General features: G+C 40.6%; 1 protein-coding gene across 6 annotated transcripts in view; it reads left to right on the top strand.

Annotated features, from left to right (window-relative positions):
• MTUS2 (microtubule associated scaffold protein 2) overlaps positions 1-16,726 on the top strand; it is a 285,432-nt gene that overhangs the window by 114,903 nt on the left and 153,803 nt on the right. For all 6 annotated transcript variants that reach the window (XR_013940615.1, XM_080560576.1, XM_080560572.1 and 3 more), the window contains one exon: positions 7,943-8,149. Coding sequence is in view for 5 of the 6 variants with exons in the window: in XM_080560576.1 (XP_080416702.1) it covers positions 7,943-8,149 (207 nt within the window). In the remaining variant the exon portion in view is untranslated. The remainder of the gene's footprint in view (positions 1-7,942; positions 8,150-16,726) is intronic.

Here is a 16,726-nt window from a genome sequence, read left to right as displayed (position 1 = left end):
TGAAGTTCCTCTTTCCTGAAGTTTCCCTATTTCTCAAAAGTTGGGGGATTTTTGAATCTTATCACTGATTATTTCTTGGACCTTGCCTGCTTTGGAGGTCAATTTAAATCAACAGCTCTCTGTAATTTCCTTCCTACAACCATTATTTTGTTTGTTTCCCTCTAGCCTGTTGATACCTCACTGTTTCAAAGATTCTATTAAAGATAACTCATGGTCGTCCAATAATTTGTCTGCCTTCTCCTTCAGGATCCCAAAGTGTACCTCATCTGGTCTTTGGGCTCTAACTGTTTTTATTGATTTGAAATTACCCAAGACTTGTTCTGGAGAGGTTGCTAATGTCTCTATTTTTTCACTGTCCACCCCAGGACATGTTTTTTTTTTCCTTCTGGCATCTCACTTTCCATTTTCCTTGTGAGATGAAGAACATGTTTAACTTTTCTGCAACATCTTGTTCTGCTGCAAAGTACTTCACATTGCTTTCTGGTGATTCTGTGCCTCCCGTTACCGATCTTTCATAAATTTCTGATACCTTTTAGTTAGTTTACATTACTTTTAGGTTTTGCATTTTATTTCCCATTTATAAATTCGAGTTTAGCTTATGATCACCTTTTCTTTGTTCAAAGCCTTTTCTTTGCATATCCTAAGTGACTTAATCTTTCATCAACATGTAACTTCATAAGTCAGCCTATCAGTCTTTTCATCTTTACTAATTTCTTTTAGGAAGAATGAATTGCTCATGAAAGAGGATCAAGTGACAACAGATAAGACAATACCGGTGTAAGATTGAGAGAGCAGCAGAGAAATGCTTTCTGCAGCTGTGCCTGTGCTGCTGCACAAATACAGACCAGTATCATTTTCAGCTTTTTGTCAACCATTTTCCTATAATTTGGCAGTTTATTGTGGTATTAAACTTTGATCTGCATTATTGGTTTTGATGCAGTATTTGAGAAACACGATTAAATGTACCTTAGATGGAATCATACTTACAAATATAAGGAAAAAAATGCATGAGCATGTGGTCAGCATGTTGGAAGTGGTGCTGGTAAGACCCTTACTCATGGATACTGTGGGGAGTAAGGGCTTGGCTGACAACACTGAAAGCAGCCGAGGACTAGCAGGTATTTTTCTTTCAAGCATACTAGTCCTGCCTTCAAGAATGCTAATCAGCATCTCTTGCAGCTCAGTCCTGAGCTTTTAATCCAGTTTTTAATCCTAGTGATTTCAGTCTTGCCCTGAGGTAATGGAAACAGGGATCTAGCCAGTTGCCATCCAGTGACAAAGTGTGGGGTACCACTGAGGATTTTAAAATTAAAATTGCCATGGCACAGTATTGAGGACAGAGCCAGGGCCTCATAATAAGGATTTTATTCCCCTCTGCCATGCCTTTCATAATGTAGCAGCCTGCTTAAGCAGCACTGATAAGATGAGTGGTTTGGTCCGTGTATAATGCTAATACTCATAAAACTGGCTGTAAGGTAATTGATAATTAAATCCCTGAACTGCTGTGATGGATTGCAAGTACTGCTAGTACATTAAGGGCTTTGTTAGTTTTAAGACATGCCAGGTAGAAAGTGAAATAATAATGAATGTTCCCACTATTCTCCAAGTGTGATGCCTAAAATGTGGCTGGGGCCACGATCATTCATCTGTACGACATTGAACATACACATTGACAGTGGCTGCGAGTTCTTTACTGACCAGTAATGCTGCTTAGGTGATGCTTTACACTGGATGGGTCTGGCAAGCAGTCTGACTTGTAAGGAGAGGCATTGTGCACTGTAGGTAAGATAGGAAGCCACTGAATTGGGGTGTATCTAAGGGTATATTAAGTATCTGAAAGCTGAACTTTTGTTTATCTTATGTAAATTGACTCTGCTCTTTCTTTGGGAAACTTGTAATTCAAAACAAGCATTGAAGGATATTGTGTCTACAACATATAAATGATGAATGTGCTTTCCTTGGTTATGAAGACTTGGAGCAAACATGTCAGGATTTACATTCATTAGCTGATTATTTTAATGGGATTAATGTCTGATTTTGAGAAATATGACAGAGGTCTCATCATTAAATCTTCACTTAATTCTACACTTTTTTGAGTAGTGTTTATGGTAATTTTTTCTCAAAGAGTGAGTTAATGAAATTTTGTTTCCTTATTACCTCTCCATCGATTGAATTTGCCAGTCCTGAGGGTCTAGCAGTTCCTTTCATTTCTCAACAAGTCAACTCTTGTTGAAAATTAAATTAACATGCACATCAGGACAGCAGTGTTTCTGATTTACTGAGACACACACAGACATATGTATTTGTGTATTTGCAAATATTTATTGTAGATTTCATCATTAATGCTACAATATGTCTTCAGCTTTTTCCTGATAGGCTTTCAGCTTTGCTTTTGTGCTGATTTTCAGGAATACCTAATACTTGAACAAGTAAATGAGTTTTTGTGATAGAAAAGAGGTTTTGAGGTTACTTCCTGAAGTATTTCATTACTGCTACTCCACCTGCATGCTCATTTTATAGGTTTGCACTCTGATGTACTTGGATTTGAGCTGACAAACTTAATTTTTTTTAAGAGAGGTGAGAAGTTCAGAATCAAAAATATTCCGTAACCCTCACTAATCTGCAATGGTTTCACTTGTCACTCTCAGCTGTCTTTGGGTGAGCAATCTGATTGCATTTCCTAAAGAAAAATGAAGTGCTTTGAAGGGAAACACACCTCTTCATCAAAGTATTGCTGAGGACATTATCATCATGCTCCAGATTTATCCATATGCCACCTCTCAGCTCCCAACAGTTACTGACTCTTCAAAGACTCAGAATACCTCTTATGAGAAGGGTTGTCTATGTGGCTGTTATAACAGCAATGATCCAGGTGTAGTAGCAGACAAATACCTCATCCCCTACCTCCTCCCTGAGGAGAGCTGATCGTAGCTGGCTGGGCACCTGCAGCACATCTGAGCAGCTGATGAGCAGCAGCTGGGTGGAAGATGTGGCTCCAGTGCACTGAAATATGTTCTTGATGCCCTGTACTTTGAGAAGAAAATGCAGTGAGCGTGGCTCAGGCACTGACATTTCCTGGGCTGGATGCTTCTGTGGGCTGCTTTGCACATCAGTTCTAGAAAGCAAACACAGATATTTGCAGCTTGAATGAAGCACAAGCTGACAAATTCTTGGGGCAGTGAGAAAGTGCTAAACGGCCTTGGGATGTCTGGAAGTTAGAAAGGCACAGAGCAGCTTTTGGGGAGGTTTAAATATGAAGCAGGTGATGCTGAGCATTTTCTGCCATGTGATATTCAGCAGGGACAACTGTTTTGCCTTTGGAACTGGCCAGTCCCAGGCTTGACAGTAGATGAGAGAGCATCAGGGAAGCTGGGCGTAATATGCTCACTGTTGTAAAACCCTCTGGTTTAAGGTGTAGGTAATTAAACCTTTTGTTTTCAGGCCCCTTTCCTCTGTTATTGTTCAAAGGAAAAATAATTATATCAATAACAGGGAGAACACAAGGGTACTGGGAACAGAATAGGTTTCTTATTTGGCAGATTTGTTTTTAATCTCTGAAGATATCAAAGACTGAGTTAACTCCAAGATGCCTTGAAAAACTACTTGTATTATCTCTGACTAATTCTGCAAACTTGTAGGTAATTTCTTTGCCCCAGATTCCCCAACACAAACAAGGACAACAATGTTCAGAGCACCATCTAAAAGAAGGTGAGCTCTTTGAGAGCAAGTCACACCTAGTGGTGGAAGTTTTAAGGGAAAAGCTTGTCCAACAAAAAAATAAATAAGAGGAAAAACAAACAAACAAACAAACAATAACTAAGAAAACAAAGGCTTAGCATGGATCCCTAAATCACAGGTGGAGTTGAAGTCTTGAACTGCTACTCTTTCTCAGATGAATACATCTATGGAATTCACTTCTATAGCTTTTCATTTGCTTTAGCTAAAAGCTATATCAGCTGCCACAGAGAAGTCACAGTAAAGGTGCTCGTTAGTTATACATGTGCATGGAGATGTGATTCGTGTGCAGTGCAGATGCATAAGAAGTCTCGCTCAGACTGTTTTTAAGGCTCCGCAGGCATGTCTGTTTTTTGTCAATCAGTTGTTACCTCAAAATGTTTTTGTCTTCCTAGATGGAAATAGTTTGAAGTGTCATACAAAATCACTTGTGTGCCATACAGACAACAATACTTAATTCTATAATTAGCTTCAGGCAGTGAGGCAAGCTGGAAAGATCTTTGCCAATTTTTTGTTAAGCTTATTTTGGCAGATTTTTATTAAAATGAAAGCTGCTCATTAAAATAACTTTTTTTTGTACTCACAGACCTTGTTTGCAGGAGTGCTTCTACACTTCTAAGAAACAGAAATAGAGAACAAACACGCATCATAAAACTTGATGATATTTAGAACAGAAAACAGGTACAATAGGCTGATGCCTCATGTATTTTAATGGGAAAGAAGACACAAACTGACTTAGCTTTAAGGATTTGAATGCATCCTCAATGAGGTTAATGTCCTGCCCCCAGGTTCTTGTGAGGCCCTTGTGGTACAGAAGAGCTGGATTACAAAGAAGGAAGGGAAAAGTAATTTAAGGAAGATGATGAGTTCAAGACACAAAATATTGTTAGTTCAGGGGAAATGTGAATAGGAGTCACAATCTGAGAAGTCCACAAGCACAGAAGTGTGAGAAACACCGTGAATAATCTCCACAGAACTGAGAGAATTAATTTGAAGGTAAAGGTAGAGATGGGTGGGCATTGTCTGCTGCAGCAAGGCGCCGAAGTTTGTCACTAATTTGTACCTCCTGACTTTATGAAATTTCCTCTTCAGCAGCAGCATTGGTGGCTCCATGCTTGCTCTGCAGTGCTCAGTGCCCTGCTGGCTGCAGGCAGGTGGTCGCGTGGTGGCGGAGAGAAGAGACCTTGGGGACTCAGTGCGGGCAGCCCTGCAGTAAAGCTGGGGACGTGGGAGTCCCACGTGGACCTCACAGTCCTAGGGCAAGTGCATTTCAAATGCTTTTTAAACAAAACTATTTCTAACCACTTCCCTCCTTGTCCCAGTGGATTTTCCCCTATTCTGCTGCAGGAAATCTGTGTTATTTATAGCTTTTTGCTCTAGAATGGAAAGGTTTCTCCTTCCACCTCGATTTTCAGCGGTTCTTAGGAAAAAGAAATCTCAACTATCAGCTTGAGTAGTGCAGGTCTAGTTGTGCACTTTTTTGGAAGCCTGGAGAACCCACAAGAGACAGCCCCATAGTTTTTCCCTGCTGCCACTGACCTAGGCAGGTTCGTTGCTCTGCAGTTGAGCTTACGGCTGCTTGCTGTGGGTCCTCGTGTTTGCTTCACATCAGGCTTGGGTTTGGCCCTGCCATTGATACAACACAGGGAATGTTTTGCACACTGCGACTGTGTTGTGTGCCTTTTGTCATACACAGTGTAATCAGTATAATTAGTCCTTTAGGTACATGGCCAATATGATGTTTGGTCATGCCCTTGCTGCAACATGTGTGTGGCTTGGTAAGCAGGACATCTGGCCCATCCAAAAAATAGCTGCAGTGCTCGTATCAGCATTTGTGAGGCCCTGGCGAGTCTGGCTGTGGAAGGGAGAGATCGTGGGGTCATCCTTTTGTAGCAAAAGTGCAATCTCACACTGGCACAAGCTGATCTGGATCCCACTTTGAGCATTTGTCAGTGCAGGAAGATACTAGTCCACTCAGAGGGATTCTGACCAAAGATAATAAGCGTGTAATTCCTGGCATTTGGGACTCTTAAAGCCTCTTGCTCTACACTTCTTATTATTCCTACATGAATATCAGTTGATGTGATTCACACCAAGTGCAAGCTGTGCTGGTAGCTCTTAGGGAAAAGTTGGGAGCAGGTTCTGTAGCACCTTGCTGTGTAGTCATTTAGATGTGAATGTCAAGACCCAGCAGCAGGGAGGGAAGAAGTCTAGCTTGGTTTTGCTTTACAGGGAACCATAAAACAGCTGTAATAGACTGCTGTCAACGCAATACTGCACAAGCCAGCAGGAATCTGTTATCTGTTCTCCTTGCTAATGTGCCTGCACTGCCCTTCACCTGCACCTGGAGCCCACAGCTCCCTCGGGGCACTTCATCACATAGTCCAAAGGAAGCCAGATTCAACATCAAAGTCCAACATCGTCTCTGGTGGTGAAAAAAAAATCATCAGGGAATTTTTAGACTTTTGTTACACACTGTAGGTATTTGTTACTTTCTTTTTGGTTACTCTCCACAGTACATCATCTTCTGGGCTGTTAAAGGTGCAGCGGTCAGACATCCAGTTCCTTGTGTCTTAATAGAAGCCTGAACTCATGAAAAGTGGCTGCAAAAATACATTTTTAAGAGTTTAAAGGATATAAATTATTTCATTTGTTGATCAAGAAGCATTTTCTATTTTTTTTTATAGGAATGTGTTTTATAGGAAAACCACTCTTTTTTTGCTTGGTGTTACAGACAGAGCTATTTCAAAAGAAACAGCTTAGTTCTGTAAAACAAAACTTAGTATTGTTACTGTCATGAGGTACACAACTATCTTTCAAAATCCCTGTAACATTTTTCTGCTGAAAGGAGTTAGTCTTGTTTTCTATAAACTCTCCTCGAAGTGCAATGCTTCATTAACATTAATAAGGCTGTGACCTACATAGTTTACAATAGAATTAGATACTGTAATAATGTGAAGACCATATTTTTACTCTGTGGTTAATTTTTATCTTTCTTTTATATTATGAATGTTCACTGCACCCTTTGAAGTATGTGTCAGGCTAAGGCATGAATAGCGTTGACCAGATGAGAATGGAAAGAAGGTGACTTTGTGGCTTTTTCTGGAGGAGTATATTGATAATTGTAATTCTGCCTTGTCTTCTAACCTTCTGGTCCTGGCTGTTGAAGCACTCAAGCATCAACTTTTAGAGAACTTATTTTTTTCCTCTTCTTCTCAGGATGCTACAAGGAACAGAAATCTGTTAGTGTCAAAAATACAAAGAATGCTCTGTCCAAATATATAGTTGAGTTATAGATCCACTTTGTATCCAGACCTTCCAAGTAAAACCAAACTCAGAGCTTTAGTCCTTCCATGAAGACAATTTGAGACATTTATGGACTTGTCTTCTGGATTTGCCTGAAAAAGTCTGCCTAAGCAAGAACAGCAGAATATGGATTAGGTGGACAAAGGGAGACAGATGACCAGTTGGTCCTTACCACAGGCACACATGGTAGCCAAACTGTTGTTGTTGCCTAATTTCATCCTTTATAAGCCCTCTATTGGCAGTTGTCTGGTACTTGGTTGATGTCATCCATGTAAGCTGATGATTTACAGTGAGTTGAACACTCTTGGTATAAATGGCTAGTGGTACACTAAAAAAGTACAACTTCACAGGGCAAGTTCTTGTTCCCAGGCATGGTGTGAGAGAAGGGCATTTTCTTTTAGCAAAATATGAAAGAAAGACCTCAAAGAAGTATTTTCTTTGATGGAATACAAAGAGGTCCTGTGTCCTTGAGGAGGTTGTTACTGTTCTACAATAGCTTCCAAAACTGGAGGCTATGCAATGACATGTTTGTCTCAGAGTGTGAGTTTCTTTTAATTGGCATGTAAGAAATGTAAAATTAGAAAGTGATACAGCATAAAATAAGATAACTTTTTTAAAAAAAAAGTAGCAGTCTTGAACTACATTACTTGCTGGAATTTTGACTCTGTGCCTCATGGGTTCTTGCTGTATTTCACATTTTAAAAATTATGGCAACCTGTAATTGTTTCTTAGAATTACTTTCTAGTCAAGCAAAGAATAAGACATTACTGCAGTTTGAGCAGCCCTCAAAAACTGTATTCAGTCTTTTACTGACTTTATGTAGTTAGTTGGTACAAGTAGTATTTGATATGTCCCAGTTGAGTTTGTTTAATAAAAGATTCTCTATTTTTCCTTCTTTCAGTTGATCTTAAGAAAGGCCCATGTCCAAATGCTGCAAAGTCAAATCTCCCCAAGCCGTGTCAGTCTGGACTTCGTCCTCCAAGTTATTCGCGGTTGCCAGCGGCTAAGCTGGCAGCATTTGGTTTTGTCAGGACCTCAAGCGTATCCTCCGTCTCCAGCAACCAGTCAAATGACAGTGCTCAGAGTGATCAAAGCAGGACAACCAACCGTAAGTTCAAAAAGTGGTCTTCTTTTTGGGGGGGATATAAAATAGATGTACTCCGGGATTGTCCAGACTGTAGTCTGCATACAAGGACTAACTTAATCTTTGCAGAATTTACTAATCTGTTCTGTGCCACTGAGATGTGGCTTTGGTATCTTGATTTCCCAGAGTAATTCTTTAAAATATTATTAATAATAGATGAATAGTTTCTGAATGTACATTGCACATAGAAGGAGTTACTTTCCCTTTTGCGGAGAAAATTGTGTTAAGAGTGAACCTGAAGCATTTTTCTATTTGGTTTCTATGTAAAATATCTCTTCGTACAAGCTGAAGTAAGTAAATAATCACAGTAAACTGTGTTTAGTAAGCACATTGCAGCCATGGAGAACAGTTTAGAATAAATATAATCCAAAATGAACAGCGGAGTCTTTCTCATCCATTTTTTTTTCTGCCTCTTAATATGCAGAATAATAAACATGTTTTAGAAAATTAATGCCGTTGGTATAAAATGTGATCAGAACTGGTGTCGTAGCTATTGTCTCATCTCCAGACTTGGAAAGATCCCATGGCTGAAATGTCATTTCAAATCCTATTTTCTGTAACGACTGTTAATTTTATTAAGTACAAAATAATACCCACCGGAGTGTGAAGTCCTTGGGAAGTGTGTGCGAGCCCTGGGCTTGGAGCAGAAAGGGGGATTGAGGGATTTTCATGCCCATTTTTCTTGCTTTGAAGACCAGATTGAGACAGAAGTGTGTCAATATCAAAGCAAGTGTTATCAGCTGGGGAGGGATGCAGACAGGGGGACCAGGTGACATAAAGCACCAGAGGAGACAAGATGCTGCAAGCTCCAAAACCTTTCACTGTTTATATTAATTCAAAATGAAAGACAATAATAAATAAAATGAAAGTAGTTAAAAACTCTAAGGATTTTCCCTCTCCTGTCTTATATGGAATCAATGAAATGCAGAAGTGTCAGAACTCCATTGAGTTCTGACTTTTCCAATGTTTCCAAGCAAGCACTTGTATCCTTGTTTTACTCTTGGACTGATGGCTCATTTCTGTTTAGTTCCTACTGAGCTTTACATTGAAAGTAGTCAATCTTTTTTGCTTTGCATTTTCACCCTTCATCCTAGGTCTTTGGAAAGCATTTCCTTTTGTCTGGTGGTATAATCTTTTGGTTACATAAAGCCATTGCTAGGGGTAGAATTACCTAGTTTCTGATTAGTTCTAAGCTACATGTCTGCAAGAAATGTTGTCTAGCAATTTCAGGTGTGAATCTGAAAAATGCACCATATGTAGTTGTAGGACTATCCTTGAACACAGCTGGTACAAACAGGTACATTTCATAAATTTGTGAATTCTCTAAAAGGAAAATGCTCTAAACTGTGGAACCTGAGTCAGCTGATTTCAGTTCAAAAACTGTATAAGAAGCATTAGTCGTCTGAGACCCAGAAAGCTACATTTGACTCTTCATTCATCTTAAAAGAAGTTGATTTCATTTGTATATTATGTTGTATTTTTGTATTATATTTGTACATTAAGCCCTTAAAATCTGAAATTGTATTTCAATCCCCACAAGTGGAAGTATGTGTTGCATACATTTTGTTCCAGTCCACCTAGTTGAAGGTGATAACCATCTTTAACTTATGATTAGGATTTCGTGACCAGCTTCTGCATGTTGCAAGAATATCTCTGGATGGATATGAAGATTACCCAGGGGAAGTGTTCTGCTTGTACAAATTCATGTAGACACGAGCTTGGCCTGTCACCTGACGAAAACTGGGACCTATCATTTCTGTTTTTGCACAAAAGTTAGATAGCTCATCTATGCAGTCTTCTAGTTTCCCATGGGAGAGCAAGAGAATGGACATTTCCAGAGGGCCATCTGTCTGACATGGTTTGTGACATGCACCGCTGTCTGACACAAAAGTCACAACTCTTTAAATTTCTCTTTAATTCCAAATGGATAATGCTTCTTCATGGAACAGGGTGAGAGAGTGAGAAGGGGCTTTTCCAAGGGGGTGAGTGCACACCCTGTATTTGGGGCGTATGCCCTTGGGTAAGTCATCACACAAGAAGTTACCAAATGTCACCCATTTTCTTTGTATTAAAAGCAACATAATTCCCATTAATCACTCCTGATAGGACATCTTTCTTTCAGGTATGGCAGAAGAAAATTTGTTTCCTTACTGTTGAATTAATAACTGTCTCAGAAATGATATCAGTATGAAACTAGTGGGTTTTTTTTCCTATTTATAGTCTATGTACCAGCAAGAGTTAAATTAGGTGCCCAACACCCAAGGAGCACAAATTAGTTGCCTTCCATTCTGCTACAGCTTATTTAACAGAGATCAGCAGCGCACTTCAACATGCTTGGAAAGCAACTGAAGAGTGGATGTAGGGAGAAGTATTGGCTCAGGAATCTTAGCATGACATGTTATTTCTTCCTTTCTCTGTCTGCTGGAAGAATGGTTTTATTTAAATTAAATAAATAGCTGATTCTGTAGTTACTATCTGAGATCGTGTCTTTGACTAAATCAGGCTTAGTAGAGGGCAGGGTAAAGTTTTACTGTTAATTTCCTAGCTCAGTAGGGTAGAAAATGCAAAATGATCTAGCTTCAGAAATCTTCAAAGATATATGATAACACCATTTCCTATTTAAGCAGCATCTCTGCGTGTCAGAGAGACAGAAGTAATTGAAAACATCTTACAAGTCTGCATATGTTAAAAATAGAGGGCCTGCCACTGTTGAAAGTGAAGGGGCTCACCTCAAGATCTTATATCTGCCAGAAAAAAAAATCACCATGTACTGGCAGTTTCTAAAAAGCAGATGGCTTTAGCCGGGTGGGAGGAAAACATAGGTTTATTCTGGGGGCAGAGTGTTTTATGGGAAACAGCAATTCTTGAAGAGGTCCTAGTGTGATCCTGTGCTTGCTTTTCTCTCCCCTGCCAGATGTCTCATGGTGTTAGCTCTTCCTGAACTCGTGATTCTTACATTTCTTTTCAGCAATCCCAAGCGGTGTCTCTTTTTGGTGTATTAATACTGATGAAATGCTGTCTAGAGAGCAAAACCACACTTAGAGTTTAGAGTAAGGAGACATGATATTTGTGTTGCAGGGAAGTTTGTTAAAGGAGTTGTGATGCGGCAGCTTTGTTTCTAACCAGACTTCTCCCCTTCCCCTGACCTTTCTGCAAGCAGTAAGCCTGGATGCGGTGTAGAGCTTGTGCTGTGCTCCTCAGCTGACTCTTCCTGGCTCGCATATTCTTATTGACTCAATTAAACAGATTTGCAGTGGTGAGACTGTGCTCTTTTAGCATGGTAGGGACAGGGCAGGCTGTGCAGCACTCGCCTGCTTGCCCTCTGCTCTTTCTTGGACTCTCGTCCCTGGGGTGCGGGTATAAGGGGGGCTGTGGGTATAAGGGGGCTGCAGTTTGCTGATAACACACCAACTTCAACTGCCGTGCCGTCAGCTGCTCGTCAGGATCAGTTGTAATGAGGCTTTGCTCCTAGATGGTCCTGCCCAGCCATGTGTGGGTCTGGAGGGACATCTGTGGCATCCAACCTGTCCAGCCCATCAGCAGCTTCTGGGTCAGGGAACTGACCTGCAATGCAGGGTCACTGCTCCATTCTGACATTTAAAATCCACTTTCTGGTGCTTACACACTTTGCGCACAGGGCAGCCAGAGTCCATAAAGCTCTGTAGGGATAGATGATGGTGGCATGTGAGGCAGCTTCTCACCTTGCTGAAGGAGGTGGGATGCAATGACAGAAGCCAAAGACTGCTCCATTTTGAGAGATGAAGCTGGGTGCTAGGGTTGATCAGGAGAGCTGACCACAGCAGAGCACTTGCTGTCCTGCTGTGTTCAAAATAAAATGGTTAAAATGGTTCAGGGTGAACACTTTGCTTCATGTGGTGAAGAAGGGCAGTTGTTTTTGAATAATACATCTCAAGCAGCAAGAGCTTGCTGTACCATATCAGAGGGGGTCCATTCTTTGTTGCTGCGAATGTTTCTTTCCACTCGGTGCAGAGCATGCATCTTTCCCTGCCACTTTCACACCTCCCATCCCATGACTTTCCACATGAGAGTATCTCTGTACCAACCCGCGGCAAGGCCCTGGTGAGGTCTTGACGTCTTCTGCTGGTACAAAGCCACAAGGTGTAACACTGCTGCACCTGGCCCAGCTCGCGGTCCTGCCAGCAGACCCCCCAGATTTGTACTGTGCTGCAAACTGGCTTTCCTGTAACATCTTTGTTCAAGGTGACTTGAAATGTTCATGCTGACCCTCAGTTCCTGCCCACCACTTTTGAGATTTAAAAATATATAATATTCTAAACTATTTTTCATTATTTATGCGGAGTTTTGGTTTTTTTTATGTGTGTGTATGTCAAACAACTTTTTGATGTTGTTCACTTTCTAAATTGGCTAGAATTGAAAAATTCAGATACTTTAAGAGGGCCATCACTGTTCTCTGCTAAATATGAGAAAAATATGTGCAGGGCTCCAGGTGGGGTCTCACGAGAACAGAGCAGAAGGGCACAATCCCCTCCCTCACCCTGCTGACCATGCTGCTTTTGATGCAGCCCAGGATACGGGTGGCTTTCTGGGCTGCAAGTGCGTATTGCCACGTCATTTTGCATTTTTCATCCACCAGCACCCCTAAGTCCTTCTCTGCAGGCTGCTCTCTATCCGCGCATCACTCATCCTGTATTCGTGTTTGGGATTGCCCCAGACTAGGCACAGGACCTTGCACGTGGCCTTGTTGATCTGCATGTTGTTCGCATGGGCTGACCTCTCGAGCTGCCAAGGTCCCTCTGGAAGGCATCCCTTCCCTCCAGCATCAACTGCACCACACAGCTTGGAGGCATCCACAAACTTGCTGAGGGGGCACTTGATCCCACTGTCCATGTCACCAACAAAAATGTTAAATTACACCTATACAGAGGTCCCAATACAGCCCCCTGAAGAACACCACTCGTCACTCGCCTTCCACATAATTACTTTTATGTACTTGATCAGAAGAGACAGTAATGTGGTGCAAGCACCACATGGGAAACACTTCATTAAGCACTGTGGAACAGTTTGATATGTGGAGCAGTGGAAGAAAGAAGGATCGTTTAGAATGAGTTAAGGTACGATAACTGCTATGAGTTTTGGAAATGGAAAGATGTAGCTATAATACCAGGAAATACTTCTTAGTCATGAGGTCTACTAGTCTGTTAAATAATCTTCCAACTCAAGTGATGAAAGCCACGTTGCTTAAGATTCTTAAAATAGAATAATAGCCTGGTGTTAAAGACAATTCTTCTCTGGTGAGGTGCTAGACTAAAAGACATAATGCTGTTCAGTATCTTCCCACAGTTCTGAATGCTGAAGCAATTTCTTTTCAGATAGAGCAAGAAAACTGTGACGAATATTTCAAAACTTGTGTTAGTGTCTCATGACAGATTTTTTTTTGTTTAAAATTACAGAAATATGAAACTGTGTGTTTTGTGTAAACTTCCACAATCCCTTCTTCATCAAATAGATTTCACACCGGTTTTGGGTCTTTTATTGCTTGGCCTTTCTAAATGCTGAGTTTCCATTCTAGTAAGCAGATGTCAAAGTATGTCAGATTTGGGTGGGTGGAGGAATGGGGAAATTAAAGTGAGCACAGAAGTCTTGAAAAGACGGCTAATTGCCTCCAAAAATGTAGAACATCCCAAATTGTGGCATGGTGGACAGATACACCAATCACATTTCTGTGACTGATTTTCTGATCATTTTTCTACAAAGTAAATTCGATTATTTCATTTTGATCTTATTCTGATATTAACATTTTGATGGAAGAATCACTTTATACCATCACTTCGCTCTGAACAGAAGTAAAATAGAACAGTGCCAAGTTAGGATTTTCAGCTTTGTGGGCAATGCATCTGGAAAAGTGCAGTGTGTCAGCCAGGAGGAGCAAGGGCTGAAAAGACATTTTAACTGCCTTCCAGACTCCCAGCATTTACTTCTCATACTCTATTTCTTACTGCTGTGAAAAAAACCTTCAAAAGTGACTTGGAGGTATACGCACAGCAGTCTCTCCATGTCTGCAGATCTTGAAACAACAGTGATGATGTATAAATTGTCCTTTAATTTGTGGTGCCTGTGAAAGTATTTTAAGTGTGATAATACTTTAATGGTTTAGATAATGTTTTTCCTGTTTACACTGTTAACCTCTTTCACTGCTTGTCAGAGCACTCAGGATGAGGGAAGCAGTACCACACTGTAAGGATCTGCACCACTCTTCCCTACGATGAACAAACAGGGGCAGGAAGATCAAGATGGTTTGGAAGTGCAGAACTATTTTTATATGAAGACTCCAACATGAAACATTTGAGGGGTTGGCAAATTTTCCTCTCCTGAGCTGAAACGTTTGTCAAACCTGAAAAAAAAAAAGTATGTAATTCAGTTCTGCAAAGTCTGCTTTTTATAAGTGAAGAACAGTTGAAAAACTTTGCCAAGCTCTATTGCCCACTCAGCTTAACAGAGCGCTTAATCTTGATGTTTGCTATTGTAGTAAAATGCAATATAAAATCTGCATTTTTAGAAGCAAGAAGGCTGGTCTCAGAGATGCTGTGCCTGTGTGCTAAAATTGTCCTGGCTCAGACCTGGCAATTGTAGTTCCAGTTTTTGGCACTTATTTCTGTCTGGCTTTTCAAAAGTGACTTAAATGATCCACCTCACTTTTCCCATTTGTGAAATGGGGTGGGAGGCTGCAAATGGTTATGCAGGTATTGGATAATGGAGTGACGAAGAAGAGATGGATAGTGACAAATCCTCTTTCCTGGCCCACTTCCACACGGGATTATTTGACTGATTACAAGTGCCTAATTTAGTCACTGTGACTCTTAGTGTTTAAGCTCTAGAAGGTAAAAACCAGTTCAAGCCACCGCACACCGGGCTGCCAGACACTGGTGTCACTGGAGGGGGAAGAGCATCACCCTGTGATTAGATTATTTCCATCACAGGCACCCAAACTGCCTCTTTCCTTTGACTCTATGGGGAAATGTTGGCAGCTTGATTCATTGATCAGTCTCTTGAATTCAGCTACTGTAACAGCCTGCTTAGGTGCCCCTGTTTCAACAGCCCCTTCTTTCTCCCAAAATGTGGCTGTTCTTGTTCTGCCCTGGTCTGTAGGAGATCCTCATCACTTTTTTGTTGCAATATAATGTGCTTCATTCGTTTTTTAGAGGGATACAAAGAAATGAGTGAAGCCATTTCTGAAATAACCATTTTTTTTATTTTTTATTTTTGGTATTTAAATCCAAATTTTCTAAAACATCTAATCTTCAGGGAGCCTGAGGGTAATGCCCTCTTAGAGTGATGTGAGGGGGACAGGAGGCTGCTCCCCTCTGCAACTGGGCTTAAAAGGGAAGTGCCGATGGAGTGCAGCTTCCAAGACTGGGGAAAAGCCGCAGTCAGACCAGAGGCTGTACCAGGGACAAACACAGCACACATCCTTCTGGGGAGCCACAGCACTTGCTTCAGTAGCACTTAAAATGACCTTTTGAAGATAGTAAGGCAAGCAGCAGCTGGAATATATCTGTCACATCCACATAAAAGTGCTTCTGAAGAGCAGAAAACTCATTCTAAATTGTCTCCTTTCCATATTCTAATCTTCCTTTCTATCTGATGAGGGGGGCAAATAGGCTTTTAGAAGTGAACCTCGTGGACATTCATTGGAATAGATTAATCTCCTTATTTAGCCCTAAGAAAAATGCAGCAAATTAAGAAATACAGCTTTGAAGAAGTGAGATCTCTCCCCACTCCACCCCCCTTTTATTTTTTTTGCCTTCTCGAATAATCTGTCCTCTAATCGAATCCCAGTTAAAAGTCTTCAGAGTCTCCCACTAAAGAAGTAGGTCTTTGCCAGGGCACTTGAGAAATTTTCCTCTTCATCTTGTCTCCATCATGTATTATCATTACAGTACATAAATCAATATTAGACAGGGTTAATTTCAGATACCTAACTATTGGGGCTTGTTCCTGGAGGCAGCTCTCACCTGGATATTTCATTGGATTCACCCGCAGTTTTTGTGCTCTTTCAAATTCAAGCTTTTGGAAATGTAGATGCATTCAAATCTGAAAAGATGCTTCACCAGAAAGCACTGCATCAGGTTAAATTCTGCATTTTGTATAATCCATGAGAGCAGAGCCACTGAACACAGTGAGGGACTCTGGTTTTAAAATACCTGAGTCTAAATGCTGCCCAATTAAACTAATTACTGCCAATGACAAAAATCGTTACAAACTTCTTGATAATAGGCTTTTTTTTTTTTTTTCCCCAAAGATAGCTTAGAAATAACCATTTATTTAAAGATACCAGAAGTTTGATATGGTAGTTACGAACCAATTCTGAGTCACAGTGAGGCAAAGAAATATATATGTCAGAGTTTGGAATTATGGAAATTTAAAAATTAATTTTGAAATGATATTTCCCCATCTGTAATTTTTCTTTACGGTCACATACCTGAGACTGTAAGGTCACCTACCCTTATTTCCATACACAAGAGGCTGATAACCTTGAGGTTCAGTGATTCTCTGAGCTCT

The sequence above is a fragment of the Anser brachyrhynchus genome, assembly GCF_964034855.1.
Source record: "Anser brachyrhynchus genome assembly, chromosome: 1".
Lineage (NCBI taxonomy): Eukaryota > Metazoa > Chordata > Aves > Anseriformes > Anatidae > Anser > Anser brachyrhynchus.
Note: the sequence above shows the minus strand (reverse complement) of the source record. Positions and strands in the feature narration are given on the sequence as shown.